The sequence below is a fragment of the Fopius arisanus genome, unplaced genomic scaffold (assembly GCF_000806365.1).
Source record: "Fopius arisanus strain USDA-PBARC FA_bdor unplaced genomic scaffold, ASM80636v1 scaffold00044, whole genome shotgun sequence".
Lineage (NCBI taxonomy): Eukaryota > Metazoa > Arthropoda > Insecta > Hymenoptera > Braconidae > Fopius > Fopius arisanus.
The window spans coordinates 224,311-239,273 of record NW_011887783.1 but is presented as its reverse complement, the minus strand read 5'-3'; the positions used below and the strand labels follow the sequence as shown (position 1 = coordinate 239,273).

The 14,963-nt window shown below is 38.6% G+C and overlaps 1 protein-coding gene across 3 annotated transcripts in view; it reads right to left on the bottom strand.

Annotated features, from left to right (window-relative positions):
* Positions 1-14,578, bottom strand: part of LOC105267064 (uncharacterized) — a 28,176-nt gene extending 13,598 nt beyond the window's left edge. Inside the window, exons 1-2 of one of the 3 annotated variants that reach the window (XM_011305671.1) lie at positions 14,560-14,578; positions 13,937-14,140 (exon numbers count right to left, since the gene is read on the bottom strand). In XM_011305671.1, coding sequence (XP_011303973.1) covers positions 13,937-14,050 — 114 coding nt within the window. In that variant the 5' untranslated portion in view covers positions 14,051-14,140; positions 14,560-14,578. Of the gene's footprint in view, positions 1-13,936; positions 14,514-14,559 lie in introns of those variants that run through there. The other 2 variants (XM_011305670.1, XM_011305669.1) reach the window with 2 other exon arrangements.
* Between the last annotated feature and the right edge of the window lie 385 nt (positions 14,579-14,963).

Sequence of the window (14,963 nt, the reverse complement as noted above, 5' to 3'; positions counted from 1 at the left end):
CCCCCCACGCCGCCCCCTAAAAATCCCATAAATCGAGTCAATAAACATGCAGTAAAAGAAATTATGGAAAATACATCAGCGGTTACGAGAGGAAAGGCACGAGCTATGATAATTTAGAGAAAACTTTTCTCCCCAGTTTTTCACGGTGAATCGGGTCATAAGCCACTGGCTGGGGTACGTTGGGTATCGGCGATAAGACCCGTGAAAAAAAAGGTCAAATAGTCGCGTCAGTAAATTCTGACGTAGTCCTTCCCGACACGAAAAAAAAAAAATCGTAAGGGGAGAGTATAGAAGAGGGGAAGAAAAAAAAAAGGGAAGTAGGGCCGAACACGATGGGTGGGATAAACCCTAGACATGTACCCTGGTGAGGTCGTATCGATTCAAATACATACGAGAAAGCTGTCGTGGGGATATACGATCGGCTTACAGTGGCCTTCTCCCCTCGTCCTTGTTTAGATTTTCTTTTTTCGTTTTCACCTATTCGTTACACTTGTTCGCATCCCGAATGAGCGACTCTGATAAAAAAAAAAGTTACAAAAATCGGTGGAAATCGAGTTTATAAACAGACTTCTGTAATTATGGATAATGACGAATCAATTAATCATTTTATTCAATTTATTTTTCATTATTTAGATATTCTAAGGAATTTTTTAATATTAACTTTTTTTTTATTGTTAGAGAAAATTGTGGAAATTGTTCAGCGGCCGTGAACATGGAGAGGTGATTTAGTCTTTTGGACATTTTCCATCGAATATGAGGGATTTATAGGATGAAATGAAGTGGAAACCGATAAAAAGGTTTTTGAGGTGACTTATGAGTCTGGGAAGTGAGACATCACAGGGTTTTACCATCTGGCGTTGTGAATAGGTGGAAAATCCTGGATTTAACGTTTGGTACATCCAAATACCGATACTGGTGCGAAATAATTGGCGCAATTACTGTGACCCCTTGTCAATAATGGGAATTCAGTGAAAATTGTTTCAAATCCGATTGGCGCGGTCCACAATCACTGACCACTCATTATAACGGATTTTCGTTGAAATATTCGTCGACCTTTCACAGTGCGAATATTTTTCCTTCTGACCGCACTCGATTTATATTCGATAACTGCGCAATATTCTGAATGAAACTGTTGAATTTTTTAATTGCGGGAGTAATTGAATTAAATATACGAAAATGTTGGAGATAGAAGCAGCTCAAATATACTTTTATTAAAATGTTTATTTGGAGTGTTGATTGCAATTCGGAGAACATGTCCATCGGCCTGGTGAACCACGAGAACTAAATTATTCCATCTCTGTAGGATTTCTGTTGAATCCTCAATGGTGTAATCCGCCTGTCATTTATCCAAACTTTAACTCAAATCTGTGAGAAACTTGAGCGTCTCGACGTGTACCAAACTCCTGACACATATTGAGATATTAATTTGAATCAAAATTCGAAGTTGAGTTAATTCGCATCTGTCAAAGTGGAAGGGCTTGGAGTTTCTCCGGGATCTATTTCCCAGAAGTTACTCCAGGGGACAGTCTGATGTACAGAGTGTACATCGAGTTTGAAATTCAGTGAAAGCGAAGAGGGATGAATGTCACTACGTGGTCATGGCTATGGAATGATAAGGATTAGTATACGTAATTCATCTTTATTGGTGATATATTTGTGGGTTTAATTCGGTGCTTGCCATGCAGACTCTGGGTGCAGTCTGTGTTTGTCTTCCACGCCTTTAAAACCACTCGACGACCCCTCCACAGGCTTTCGTACGAGTGTTTGTTCAACAGTGTACATTTAAAACCTGAAAAATATGCTGAACCCGAGATTTTTCCAGCTTTCCAGCTTACCGACTTGATGATTCGATATTAAAATCATCGACCCGTCTCGTATTTTTTTATCCAACAATGCGTATGTGCCATTTTCCTTTTTATTTATTTGCACAAGTAAAATTCTCCCATTTTTAGAATCGTGGAATTAAAAAATTTTAATGTGTTGTTGAAAAATTAATTTTGATTCGCGTGTAATTTTTTTATAGTTCACTATATTTATTTATTTAATTAATGGGAAGAGTTATTGTCGGTGTTCTAGTTATGATATCGTGGATTGAGGAAGAGAAATGAGAGTTATTCAATGCTCAGTGGTGGAATGGAAATCCAATAACAGAAACAAGCGGAAAATTGTGGGTCGCTGTAATAAGTGAGGGTCTGTGGTATGAAAAATCCAATAGACTAATTTTCTAGCTCATTGCTGGAGCTATGGGGGTCTAGGAAATTTAACGGCATCTAGTGCAGCCATTCAGAGGCATCCTTGTCATTCCGTTGGAATATTGGACCGTCGGGAAAGATGGAGGGGATTGAATGGAGGAAAAACTTTCGATATCACGTCGTCATTCATCTGTCGGGGACGTGTGAATATTCACAATGACTTTTCCCGATGAATATTTTATGCCGAGTGATGGATGAATTAATTCCTTCCCATTCATACCACCGGAATTCACAGCCCCGCGAAATCGAGGATTAAAATTTTATTGAAATTAATTCAATTCATAAAGGGAAATATTCAGTAAGAATTATTAGTCTTTGGGAAACTTCCGAACCGTCTCTGGAAAATTTTTGGAAATTTTTGGAAAGTTTTAGAAATTTTTGGAAATTTTTGGAAATTTTTGGAAATTTTTGGAAATTTTTGGAAATTTTTGGAATTTTTATGAAATTTTTCGAATTTTTATGAAATTTTTTGAATTTTTAAAAAATTAATAATTTTAATTCCAATAGTTGTCCATAAAAATTTCGTCATATTTTTTTTATATCTCGATGATTTAAAAAAGAAAAATATATATTTCAATAAAAAAACTTTGTTTACTTGGGCTTACTAGCAAGGGGTTGTTACCCCTCGTAACAGTTCACCTGTACGATCTCAGTGAACTTGTACGACATTAATCCCAGTCGCCTGTATCGGATATTATGGACAAGGGATTTTCGAAATTAGCAGGGTTCACCGATCCTGAAGCATCCACTCAGCATTACACGCCCTCATACCTTTAATGACTGCCCTTTGACATTGGCCAATGGGCTCAGACTGGCCATCGAGACTTTTTGGAAGCTCTCCAACTGGTTCGTTAACTTTTCAAGCGGAGCCAACACTCGATCATTTGGAGCCATTCAATCTACAATGCAACAGATACCAAAAAGATTCAGATATACTCGGATCAGCTTGCCAATTTTTGGGCATCTTGATGGTCGACAGATAATACGAGATAAATTGATTGTATTTTTTGGCAAACGAGTGACCAAAAAGAATCATAACTCCAGTCCTTCAATCGACGTCGAAGCCGAGATGACGTAAGTCACTTGCCAACTCGAATAATTAAGTTTGCTCTTCCGGTTGATTCCTTTCTTCGAGTTCTCCAAGAACTACTCTAGCTGAAACTATAACCCAAAAGGGTTGGAAAATAGCTTAGACATTGAAATTTCGTAAGAGCACTGGCAATACAAAACAGGCGTTACCTAAGACTTTACCAAGCAGGGCGTGTGCGATAGGAGGGGGTTAGATTTAAAGTTTTCTCTTTAACATAGAATGAAAGTCAAGATGCTAGTGGATGCATATCGGCTCTCTCCACCACTCGGTTGCACAAGCTTAACCATTATTATATTTTGTATTTAACCGAACTTTGATGGTTGTTTCGCAGGTACAGCGAAGGAGGCACGTGAGAGTTTCTGGGGAACAAACTTTTACGTCTTTAACTTGTGCTACTCGGAGGGCTTGAAACAACCTGGGGAAAAGGAAGAGACACCTCGGAGAGGATCCGTTGGTTTGGAAGAGCTGAGGCAGACGCTCGTCATTGGAGACTCTGGTCCAACAGAGTCCAACAACTACATCAGGGGAAACCATTTTCTCAACCCCCTTTCTACCCTTTTTTCATCCTCACGCCTTTGTTTTATCCTGACTTTGTGCGGATGACGTGGCGTGAATTTTACCAACCGGTATTCTCGTTAGAGCCATTATTCCCAAGTCCCTGGGTTGCTCAAGTTATGGGTGAGAACTTGGTGAAGTTGGAGTTATGGACATTTTCAATTACCCTTCATCACAACTATTTGTGTTATTTCAGGTGAGGGTAATAGTTATTCCTGGAAGACCTGGGTTTTATCGTGGCTTCCAGTGAATTATCTGTAGAATTATGGAACACCTTTTTTTTTTGAATTATTACCTCCGAAATATTCTCGGCACAATGAGTGGCATTTCCCGATAGAATTGTCAACGAAAGACAATAATAAATTCTCTCAATGGGAAAAATAGTCTGATGCACTGAAGCTGATTGAATTACAGAGGTATTCCCTCACTTACTATGATTCCTCTGTCATGCTTTGTGATGCATATCAGTCCTGTCTGAATAATTCCTCGTCTCTCCTCACCCCTTAAATGTAGATGTGGTTTACATCCAAAATTACTCACACCAAAATAGATATTGTGCACACGCCGATGCATTATTTTACGTACCACATAAAAGCGTCACGTGTCTAATATGGAATGCGCATTTGCATTCGACCTGGTCGGGTCAAACTTCTGTTGCAATTTCAAAATCGTGTAACGTTTTGTGTGGCAATGTGTAAAACCAATGCATCTGGTCGAGAGGTGGTTCTAGTTTTCCGGTTGTGTATAAATGCAATTGCAAAATTTACTGGCCACTGTAATTTATTGAAGCCCCAAACCAGACGGCTTGCTGATTGTACGAGAATTTCGTAACACATTGCTATTGTTGATTTAGAGCTGATGTTTAAAAGCTTCCATCTGCAATGCATGCGGGTCTCAATTGCCTCCACAAAGAAACTGTATCTTTTTTTTTTCTTTTTTTTTCGTCTGATGGAGCCATAAATTTTCCTATATTGGGTTGTTTGATATCGCATGCACATTTGTCAGAACTCAGTGGCTTTCATCTGACAAATCATAGGGAATATTTTATCGGCTTTATCGATGCCCCGTTTTACGTTTCATATATCTAGTGCCGTTCTCCGATATTCATTTCAATTATTAAAAATTTATCAATATCCGGGATAAAATGCGAGGGAAAGAAACGCATCGATTTCATTTTGTGATACTCCTCCTCATCCAATACGCGATATCAGGATGATTGATGGCTGAGAGATGATAATTATGAGTTTAATTATTATTCGGTTAATTGTCACGGATTTTTTGAGGGAATTCCATCAATAATTGATTAATGTCCACCACCGATATCCGTCATGAGTAATAATAAAAAATAATAAATCTAATTTAATCTAGTCGTTGATAAATCTCGGTATTAAATTTCTTCCCTATTTAGCACCCTCAATTAGGTCGCGGTGTACCTGAAATAGGAGTTTACCTCCAGGTGAAGCTTGCAGTGTTCCCACTGAATGCCTGAGGCGTCATCCACCAGACGCATGTCGGAGATGCCTCTTCTCCGACGAAGAGGAACATCTCCGGACGTATGTAAGTGCGAGCGTTTAAGTGGCACCCGAGACCCAGATTTCCATTGGTTACCCACATCCCTTTCAACCCTTCATTTCACCCCACTTTTCATCCACCCTTGCATAACGCCATTCGGCATTGTATGGCTCAGTGCATGTGTCGAGGAGTTGAATCCGAGGAGGAAGGAATGCCATTTCACTGTCCTACATCCTACGCGCAAACTCACCCTTTTTTTTTTGCTTCTCTCACCCCATTCCAACCCCTCAGATGACAAAAAATATTTGAATGGAGCGCATGAGGCATTTCTCCGTGAAACTCCAGAATTTTCATTGCAAATAAATTATCGATGATTGTATGTCATGACAGGAGTCTTCACGATTTCTTTTCCAAATATTCCAAATTTTCCAAATTTTCCAAATTTTTCAAATTTTTCAAATTTTCTAAATTTTTCAAATTTTCCAAATTTTCCAATTTTTTTCAAATTTTCCAAATTTTCCAATTTTTTTCAAATTTTCCAAATTTTCCAAATTTTCCAAATTTTCCAATTTTTTTCAAATTTTCCAAATTTTCCATTTTTTTTCAAATTTTCCAAATTTTCCAAATTTTCCAAATTTATCCTCAATCCCTTTTCGAAATATGATTTTTCATATTTTTGATGTCAAAATAATTATCAAATTTTAAGCCATGATTTTTCTTCCATCCCTACCACAGACTCCCACCCCCTCAGCCCCTCCATCCCTCTCACCCCCTTTTTTTCTGATATCACCTAGTGCAATCGGGGTAGTTCATGCGTCCGTGAGGTGCATTTTGAGACGTCTCTTAGGCACTATAACCCCCGATGCAAAGAGGATGTTGAAAGAGCCGGGATAAAATAGGGGGATGAAGGGGTTGAAGGGGTGGCCATTGGAGTTGAAATAGGTGAAATATTCAACGGTAATATTTTTTTTTCCATTTCTTCCTAAACAGCTTTTTATGGGAGACGCATGCACTTTTCAGTGGTACAAGAGGGTGCAATCCCAGTGGTCCTAGGGGTGAGGTGGCGAGGGGATGAGGGGGTGGGGGATGCTGTCGATTCCTCGGAGCCATGGGAATATTCCTGACGAGGTCCCGAGTGCTTTGCTGAGTGTTTTTGTTGAGCGAGATTTTTCGGCTTTGTTGGGGCTTTCGACGTTTGTTGATGTTCCATTCAATGGTTCTACGATGGTTTTCTATTATGTGGCAGCTTATTCCAGGGTGAAAGGGGTGAAAGGGGCGGAGGGGATGGAAGAGGGGTTCCATTTTTTGTTGCTCCACGCTTGAATGTAAAGAGTAAAAAAAAATACCTGTCACTTTTCGCACATCTCTTCCTCGCTATATTGATGACAATTTTATTTATCAGTCAGATATTAAAAATTATTTTTATTACACAGGATGAAAAAATTATCTCTCAAATTTATACGAATTTATTTATCTTATCAATATGTGTCATGTCGTTTTTTTAATTTTTTTTTTCTGCTGTTTTTTAATAGATTTTTATTTGTTGGGCGTATGGATTTATTTGGGTTATTTCATTATCATTCAAATCGATTTATTTCCATAGTGTAATATCGAGTTTTACGGGTGGTGATGTATGAATGATGAAACGTTTCAAATCTGACGAGAAATAGCGTCACATCCCTTGAGTCTACAACACTTGAAATTGAAAAATGAAATGGAGAAATTTTATGGGTCTTGAATTCACGAATCCGAACTCATGGATTATTCGCTGAGACACCTTGCCACTCTATTTTCTTCTCAGGAAAATTTGAAATATTGATAAATTTTTTAACGTCACATCACATCCGTCGCCGCAACACCTGAATTGAATATCGGAACAACGGAAATTCATCTGCCATTGTGAATTATTAATTTAATTAAATTTTTTTATGATTCATTATTTTTATTTGCGTTTTTTTTTTTGCAAAAAAATATTTGGGTGGAGGGGAATAGCGCGAAGGAGAGGATTTGCTTGGGCATTTGAAAATCGACGATTTAATCTGTTTATCGGGTACAGGATGTGATGGAAGTCGCCCCATGGGCCACCCCATGTGCCCATCAAATCTATGGAAATTGGCACTCGGCTGGGAATATATTCCGGACTCGTGGTGAAATTTTAAAAAATAGGAACTCATCTCTTCCGGTAATTATTGGATACTGGAAGGCTCGTTATGACTTCTGCTGAATTTTTTCCACTGATCATCGACTGCATTGAGATTTCCCAGAAAATCCTATTTTCCACGTTCAAAAATTTATCTCACGACCACAGAAAAATGTCAAGATAAAAATACACCAATAAATTCTCCACTTCCGCAATTCCATCGAATGAGCAAAACCATTAAAACCGATTGAACAATTCAAGTCGATAGGAATTGTGAGAATTTTGTGTCACATTGCGAATAAATCAATCGTCGAGATGAACAAGACAGAACAAGAGGTAGAAATTCACTCGGAAATGGCTTTCAATTTTCATCATTTCTCCTTAATTTTTTTGTATCAACTGAGTCGTTCCTTCCACAAAACGGAAATGAGCGACGAAATAAAAGAGGGAGTGAAATTGGTTGAGATGAGGATAAAAAAAAGTGTATTTTTCGATACAAGAGTTTCTTGTTCGATGCGGTGAGAAAAGTGGTGGAAAAAGAAAAGCTTACGTCCTTGAAATTGGTATATACCTTCGATTTTCCGGGGAAAGAACTATAGGGGATGGTAGGTATCGATATAAGCACTCCATAGAGTGGTGCCCGTACAAGAGGATAATGCCAACTTATCAGTTCCGTTTGAAGTTTTTAAACGATGGAAAGTCTCTCCTATGTGGGTATACTTTTATCTTTCTCCACTAGTTTCTTCCACTTTTCAACATTTTTCACTCCTCATTTACCTCGAAATATTTTTTTCCACTCACGGATATCGCCGGAAAATATCTTCCGCCACAATTTTTCAGAAAAACCGTTTAGTGCGATAAAACATCATTTTCCGTACCGCAAATAATTAAATGAAATATTGAACATTAAAATTAAACATTAAATTGTTACAACTGCATAAATTACGGGATTAAAAATATAAATTATCATTATACACTTATGACTATGGGATTGGTAATTATTATGGATTTATTGGTAATTAATAATTTTATGATTTATGAGTTTAAAATCGTGATTAACGGTTTTCAACGATTTTAATATTTTTTCTGGGTGAAGAATGAGAAAATTTTAATTGAATCCGAGTTCAATGTTTCGACAATAGTCATTGAACCCCCATATTGTATCTGGTGTAATCCAGTGGATTTTCTCGTGTACCCAGTGAACCCTGAATTTTATGCTCACCCCAGGCTCACTGCAACATTGAGCCCCTTCTTTTATTTATCCAAAGAGGAGACACATCTCGAATGTATCTCAGCATGTTTAGCGTCCGTGGAATTTTCCACTGACAAGAGGACCTTCGATTTTCCCTCGACTGGTCAAAGGAACAGTTCACTGACCCTCTGTAACAATCGAGAGTACATTGACTGGAAAATTCTTCAGATATCCCCTGAACCCTGAACTGTATCATTTGCATCAACAATTTTTCCCCCGCCTCATTGAAAATCGATCATAAATTAAATCTCTAATACATCCCAACTTCCCCTAGAAAACACCCCATAAACCGGTAAAACTAAAAAAAATCATTAATAATAATATAATAAATATTGATAACTGACCATTCCACTCATCAGTAAAATCCACTCAAAATTTTTGGATTTTTAAAATTTAAAATTGAAGAAGAAATCCAGCGAAGGCAATTGTTTAATTACGTCATAAATTATTCATCTCATAATTACCTCAGCCACAAGATTGACGTTGATACCCCGAAAGCGATGATAATAAACCCATTGTTTACCCTTTGAAATTAAGAAAACCGGACATTGCTCATAATGTCGACAATGATAATACAAAGTATGATGAAAATGTATAATTCCCGGAAAGCCAGAAAGTTTTGACGTTACGGTAACACTTTAACCAGAGTAGAAATCCCCACTGAATTCTCATACACCCCAGAATAATACCGTGTCCGAGCTTTTAACTGTGAGCTTTCGGAATTTGCTATGTGGTTTTGCATATACAACTTTTCCACTGGTAAATTCTACACCACTGACAACTGTAAATCTCATTCCCAGAGAAAGACTGAATTTCGGTGGCATCTGGTGTAGGAGTTTGTCAGATAGTGCAAATACGGTATAAATAAATTTAAAAAAAAAATTGTTGAATGAACCGTAATGTTAAACATGTCGGATTGAATGTTTCCGTCATAATACCACTGTCTCCTCGCGTGTCGAGAAAATTGGGGATCAGTTTGAATCGAAGAAACCCTGGAGATAGATGGGATGGGGTTTTCGATAGTCATCGGTCTTTGGTATAAAACTCGTGTTCTATCACCGGGTCACACGCCATTTTCAATGGAGTAGTTCTGTTGAATTTTCTAGGATTGTTCGACATCTCGTCTGAGCTTGATTCATTCTCAAGTGGAGATGTGTGGTGATGGGGAATTTATACAGTTTCTGGTAGAATTGTTATCACACTCTCCTGGGGGTCTTCGGGGGTGAATTTGTATTGGCCTTTCATCCCCTTTTATCACACATCCAGTGTCACATTGGCCTTCACCTAAATATCTTCCATTTCACGCACGTAGTTCGCCCTCGACCCTGTTGATATCGTCTTCGAGGTCGATTAAATTGCCCGGACCCTGGGATGGTCAATTTAATGTGTGATATTTCATCACTTTCCGGAGTGCCCGAATAAGTGACTTTATAATCGATCCACGGAGAAAAATATTTAGTAAAAATTACGGAACTCTCAGATCACTCCGCGATTACGAAATCGACTGGAGAAATTCAAAGTCATTCTTATTAAATATTTCTCTCCGTGTCTACAAATCGCGGAATTAATCTGAGAACATAAAAATCATAATGACTTCCAATAAATTGGCCTGAAATTTCTGAAGCTGTAATAAAATCGCTTCCTAATAAACAAAAAGGCTGAATATCCCGAGCATTTCCTCAAAGTAAAATACTTCAGCAATAACGCCCTTCCTGTTCTCCATTGTCTCCTTTCCCCGTAAAGATAAAAGTTGAAAAGAAAAATCTCCATCTCATATCACCTCGTCGACCTGCAAGTTGTTATGTAATACGACAGTGCAAATAAAGTACGAACAGAAAAGAACAAATACCTTAAGAAATATAATACTGAAGCTGTGAGTATTTGAGATTGAAGAGGCACCGGAGGTTTTCTCCATAAATCATAAAGAGTGATTTCACCTTCATAAATTCCAGCGTAGTACCAAGTAACAGCGTAAAGAGAGAAGGGCATCTTGTTTCACAAGGGTTGAGGGGTGGGGGTGGGGGGTTGAAGGGGTTGAAGAGGTTGGGGGGTATAACGATACATCGACAGGTGCCCTCATTCGTCCATTTCTCGCAACAGCTTGCCCATAACTCGTCCTTGAGCTCAAGCGCAGGGTGAGATTGTACTGAGGGATGACGGAAATGGGGGGGAAAGGGGAGGGGAGGGGAGGGCAATGCTTTATATTCAGTGCATGGGTTTTAAACGTGGCTTATGCTAATCGCAAGCACGTCTCTATCGTGCCTATTCGGGGTGTGCACATGATGTCGTTTGGATCCTTCAAATGATAAAATCATTTGGAATGGGGAAAAAATTATGGTTGATGTCAGGTAATATAGCGGGAATTATAGCCGGGGGTAAGATTGGGGCATGTGGGTCAAGTCGAGATCGTCAGGCTTCGATATTCAGAATTAAATGTGGAGAGAGGTCGTGGATTGTAGTCGGGTATTTAGGGGTTGATGGTTGGGTGCTAGACGGGCGCTACGCGGGCGCTAGACGGGCGCTAGACGGGCGCTAGACGGGCGCTAGACGGGCGCTAGGCGGGCGCTAGGCGGGCGCTAGACGGGCGCTAGACGGACACTAGATTGGCGCTAGACTGGCGCTAGGGGAATCCTAAAAAAACTAGAATCATCTTACTGAATCCAAATAAATAGCTCAAGACAATTCGCCGCTATTTTGTATTTCATTTTAGACTGAACAATTCTCAATTCCCCGCTGGTCTCATTCCCCGTCTTGTCGTATCTTTAACCCAGTTCATTTATAACGAACTGGAGACATCTCCCGTCCCGACCCGAGAGCATTCCAAATTGACGTCACGTACACGCAGTCATAAGACCAGAAGCTGACAACGACTTCCTCGTTTTTTTTTTCTTTTTCCGTCAAAATCTCTTCAGGGAAACGACGCATGTACAATTCAAGGTGCGGGTGGATAGAGAGTCGAGTGGAGATGGCGGAAAGGTTCCACTGTAAAAACCCTCTCACCAATTTATGTATTTAATTTTGGCGCCCGTTGGTAACGAAAAGTGAATAAAAATGCGAAATGAAGTGGAGATTCTTAATTTGCGGAGGTAATTGGTGGTACGGCGGGTGGGGAAATTAATTCAAAAAGTTCTTGATTAATTTAGGGAGTAAAAATATGGATTTTTTGTTGGAGAACTCTGAATAGTATATATAATCTAATAATCCTGGGTTATTATAAATATTTTTGCAGTCCTGGATTAAGTGTGACAGCACAAGGGGGTGAGATATTATTATAAATGATGGAGGGAATTGTGTTGGGATAATTGATCTCGAGTTGAGTTTAACAGACAAATTAAACAGCGGAAAATTGCATATCACTGTCGACGTCGATATCGACATTGGCATAAAAAATTTATTATCGACATTAATAAGACTCAATAAAAGTAGAAGCAAAAAAGATGGATGAATTATGAGGGGGTGCAAAAAGGGTATTGTGAAGTGAACGTGGTAAACTTTATTTTTCCACCCCCGACAGGTTTTTTTTTTTTCTACCCTTTGGCAGGATGATGGGGTGGGGCATTGGAGTGACGCTCGTTCTGGATGTAGTGGTGGTAAAAATCTCAGAAGGCGGCATATTCCAGTGGACGTTAGTAAAAGTGGATACTCAGAAGAGGCTGCCACCGGGGCTGATGAGAAGGGGATGAAAGGGGTGAAGGAATAAAGCAATGCACGGAGAGAAATATTGAGTAAAAATTACGGAACTTTCAGTTCACTTACCGATTACGGAGTTGATTCGAAAAATTTAAGTGACGGTATCGTTATTTTTCATCGATAATTCAGATAAAAATTATGGAACACCAAAAATTCCGTGACTTTAGATAAAAATTACGTGACGGTTCCGTAAAATTTACGACAACCACATTTCGCTCCAGAATTACGGAAAATACACGTAATTTTTATCGAATATTTCTCTCAGTGTGGGAAGGAGAGACTGCCCGGAAGTGTGACAGAAGTATTGTTCACCCGATATATCTGTCGTCGTTCAGTAATTTCACTGGGTTGTGCACTTGACGCAATTCCTGGCATAAATTACCTCTGGCTTTTTATTTTAATTCAATATAAATTAATTCTTAATTAATTCTCCGGTTTTCGTTAATTTGATGAGTGACAGGAGTCGCTAAGAAATGACGTTCCCATTGGACGGGAATATTGAGGAAATTCTCGTTGGAATTTTTATTTTCTCTTTGAACTCCTCAAAGTTCGGCACTCCCTCAATCCTCAAAGGCAAAAAATTCCTCAAATGTTTTAAGGAGATTAGCGTTTGAAGTGATAAATCCAGTCAGACGAATATGTGATGAGAGACGTCTTGCAGAATCTATTGAGTTGAAATCTCAGCGTGAATAAATCATGCAACTTTTTCGTTTTCCACGTCCTTTCCCTTGCCATCCACCTCCTCCATCTTGGAACATATTGATTCATACTCTTTCCGAGTGAGGTTGAGATTTTAATAAAATTATTTCTTGCGGTTTCAGGAGTTTCAGGAAGTCGCACCAGTGGAGCATATTTTTTTTATCATTTCAGAATAAATTCCCACAGCCACTGACTTTTCGGGTAATGCACTTCCCAATTATACATTTGCCACGAGACATAATAGACTGATGAATTCATACCCTTAATAAAGTCTCACTTGGTTTCCCATATTTTTTTTCTATAAATTAATTCATAAATTCGCCTTAAAAAAATTGACTCCATTTTGCTGGGGAATTACACAAATTCTGAGAATATGCTGAGGATTATTAAACAAAATGCCGATTAACTTCTTTGATAAGAGGTTTTTTATAAATTCCCCTCGCTCATTTGTCTGGTCATTCATTAGGGAATAATTCCAGGAATAATTCCACTATTGTCTGAATGCGGTGTGCGGGTTTTAATCGCCTTATCTCAGCTCCGTTGAATTCAATATTTGACACGGGATAGAAATCCGTGGCCATTGAGATCATTTTAGGAATGAAGTTGATATCACTGTTAAAAATTAATTGAACCCAATTTCACTGTCCAATTGCGCAGGTGATTACAGAATTTACGAGTCTACGTGTATTTTATTTATACATCCTGAAGAAAAAAATAAAATCTTATTATAAATAATTAAATCTTACCCCATCAAGATCCAAATCCCTCTGCGTCTGTATATCCCTACATTTAGTGCCATCAATTGAATTCCCCGCCCACGTGGATCCAATAAAAAAAACAACAATTGTCCACCACTTCATTTTCACTGAACAAGTCCCTGGGCCCTCAAAACAAATTGAAAACTCTTCCACAGACTCCCAAAGCAATCACTCCGCCACTGAAGAAAGTCACTAAAACAATTTTCTCCCCCACGATATTTTAACAGCCACCCAAATGACACCCCAATCACCAAAATCGTATGATAAAACCGTAAACCCTTCACCCCTCAATTAATTAATTCATCATGACTATTTAAAAAAAATGGCAGTGATCAGTACCTATTCCCTCAAATTATTGTCCCACAAGTGGCCCTTATTCTATTACCCCTCGTTTATTTTCTTTTTTATTCTCAATACATCATAAATTCCTCAGTGACCCAGCGATACGGGCGTTATGATCTGTACTCTCTTGTCAGAATGCACACGAGTGCCAGAGAATCGGTATAAAATCAGTCACCAATCGGAAAAACGAGAAACGCAATTGGAAAAATCGTTGCCACCCATCCCCCTCCCCCTCTACCCAACGGTTTGCAAATACAATTCCCCCTCACACAATAACTCCCCCACCTCCACACCGATAGCTGCACTTGTAGAGTCTATGAAAACGAAACAAAAAAGCGCAAAAAAAAAAAATAATACAACTGGCGAACGCAGAGATAGCGACACACCAATTTTATTCCCGAAAAATCCGATTATTTTTCAATTCCCGTGTCCTTCACACACGTATCACTGGAGAATGAGAAAAACATTAAAAAATTGATACACTATTTATTATCACATCATCAACGGGTGCAACGGTGTACACCAGCTTCCACTTGTTCACTTGAGATGTTAATAAATATTTATTTCAGTACCAAAAAATTGTTGGTGGTTGAAATAGCAAAAATTGTATAAAAATGTGTTTTTTTTTTTTTAAATTTTTTGAAAAATGGTGGTGATTTTTCGGGTGGTGAGA